At 41.3% G+C, this 1,658-nt stretch overlaps 1 protein-coding gene across 3 annotated transcripts in view; it reads right to left on the bottom strand.

The window, feature by feature from the left end:
• Positions 1-1,658, bottom strand: part of LOC106523411 (histone deacetylase 10) — a 15,240-nt gene that overhangs the window by 3,414 nt on the left and 10,168 nt on the right. For all 3 annotated transcript variants that reach the window (XM_014016810.1, XM_014016812.1, XM_014016813.1), the window contains exons 11-15: positions 1,107-1,213; positions 962-1,029; positions 647-872; positions 496-574; positions 312-397 (exon numbers count right to left, since the gene is read on the bottom strand). In XM_014016810.1, coding sequence (XP_013872264.1) covers positions 312-397; positions 496-574; positions 647-872; positions 962-1,029; positions 1,107-1,213 — 566 coding nt within the window. The remainder of the gene's footprint in view (positions 1-311; positions 398-495; positions 575-646; positions 873-961; positions 1,030-1,106; positions 1,214-1,658) is intronic.

The following is a 1,658-nucleotide window of genomic DNA, read 5'->3' on the forward strand; positions in this document are numbered from 1 at the left end:
TATATATACAGTATATATAATTCACAAAAAAACATCAGATACATGGAAAAACATGGTTACATCTGTCAATCTCTGACTGCTATACAAAATGCCACATATGTATGAAACTATAAAATGGTCTATTAAACATATGAACAGAATACACATACAGTACAGTATCATATCAACATGCCAGATTTAGTCATTCAGTAATTACTTTCTGAAAGTCTCATTAAAATCCATCCACTGAGTAATTAAATATTTTCCTAACATGGCAAAAAAGGCTTACAAAAACTTTCAACACAATCTGTTAGTCTTAATGAAACTTTTACCGGTTGATGACATCAGATGTGATGTGCTGAACAACACACGTCATCGCCACAGTGACATCAGAAACCAGCACCAAACCACTGCGGATCTGAAAAGTAGCCGATGGCTCGTTGGTAAGTCGGCAAGACATTAAGTGTACAGACAGTGTTCAAACAAAAACAAACAAAAAAAAAATCAAAGTTTTACCTCATTCTGCACCATTTTCTCCACCAGAGAGATAATTCCAGAGAGATCATGGTCATCTGAATTTTTGATACAATCATCCCTTTAAAATGAAAGAATTGGATTATTAAAAAGATCATGTCAAAGTAAATCTGATAATAAGAGTAAAGTTCACCTCAGTTTGTCGACATCCTGGTTGGTGCTGAGGAGTTTACATCCGTCAGGACAAGTTGCATCATCAGGAAGAACCGAAGCACAACGAACAGGAGGAGAGAAACGCTCAGGAGGTTCAGGCCAAATTTTCTCCTCTGAGCTTTTTTCTTCCTCTCCCAGTTCTGTCTTTGCTTCATCTTCTGCTACTTTAATACATTTGGTGCTAATTTCAGCAGGAGGCAGAGCGGCTGGAGAAGAGGAGACGATACAAAGACATAATTAACTGAAATCATGTGGAAACTTTAAATAAAGCGGGTTAGCTTCATGCTAATCCTACCTGCATGTTTGAGGCAGGACCAGTACTGCCTGTGAGCAGATCGGGAACACTGAAGAGACTCGAGTGAGCTGAAAGACAGCAGTAAAGCCCCCCGCAGTTATATGGGACACACAGACGGTACCGTTTGACTGACTGTGACACATACCTTCTGCAGGGACAGCTGAGATCAGCCAGCTGAGGCAGAGGATCTCCCAGTAACGTGTGAACTGTCTGACACACAGACTGAGCGAGGGAAGTCAAGTTGTACCCTCCCTGGAAAACATTCAAACAACAACATGTCACTCAAACGTGACGGGCCAAACAAAAAGACTTTTCCCAGGCAGCCAGGTCTGAGAGGCATGTGTGGAACCACGTCTGTTATTTCCACAAGAGCAGAACTGATGGTGCTTCAGAGGGCTGAGAGTGACACACAGGTAAACTCTACCCGGGTCGACCTGCTGATGTCAGCATCTTTGCACCTGGTGGCCCCACCCACTTTCAGCTCTTAGACTTAGGATTTACTGGACCGAGGTTATGAGTGAGTTGAGCACAGCCAGTTCAGCATTTTGATTGGCCAAAACTTTTTAGCTGCTGACAGAATTTAGACAGAGCTAGACCAAATGGACTCAATTTACAAGTGAATAAAATGTGTGTATGTATGTATGTATGTATGTATGTATGTATGTATGTATGTATGTATGTATGTATGTATGTACAC

This window comes from Austrofundulus limnaeus, unplaced genomic scaffold, assembly GCF_001266775.1.
Source record: "Austrofundulus limnaeus strain Quisiro unplaced genomic scaffold, Austrofundulus_limnaeus-1.0 Scaffold156, whole genome shotgun sequence".
NCBI classification, from domain to species: Eukaryota; Metazoa; Chordata; class Actinopteri; order Cyprinodontiformes; family Rivulidae; genus Austrofundulus; species Austrofundulus limnaeus.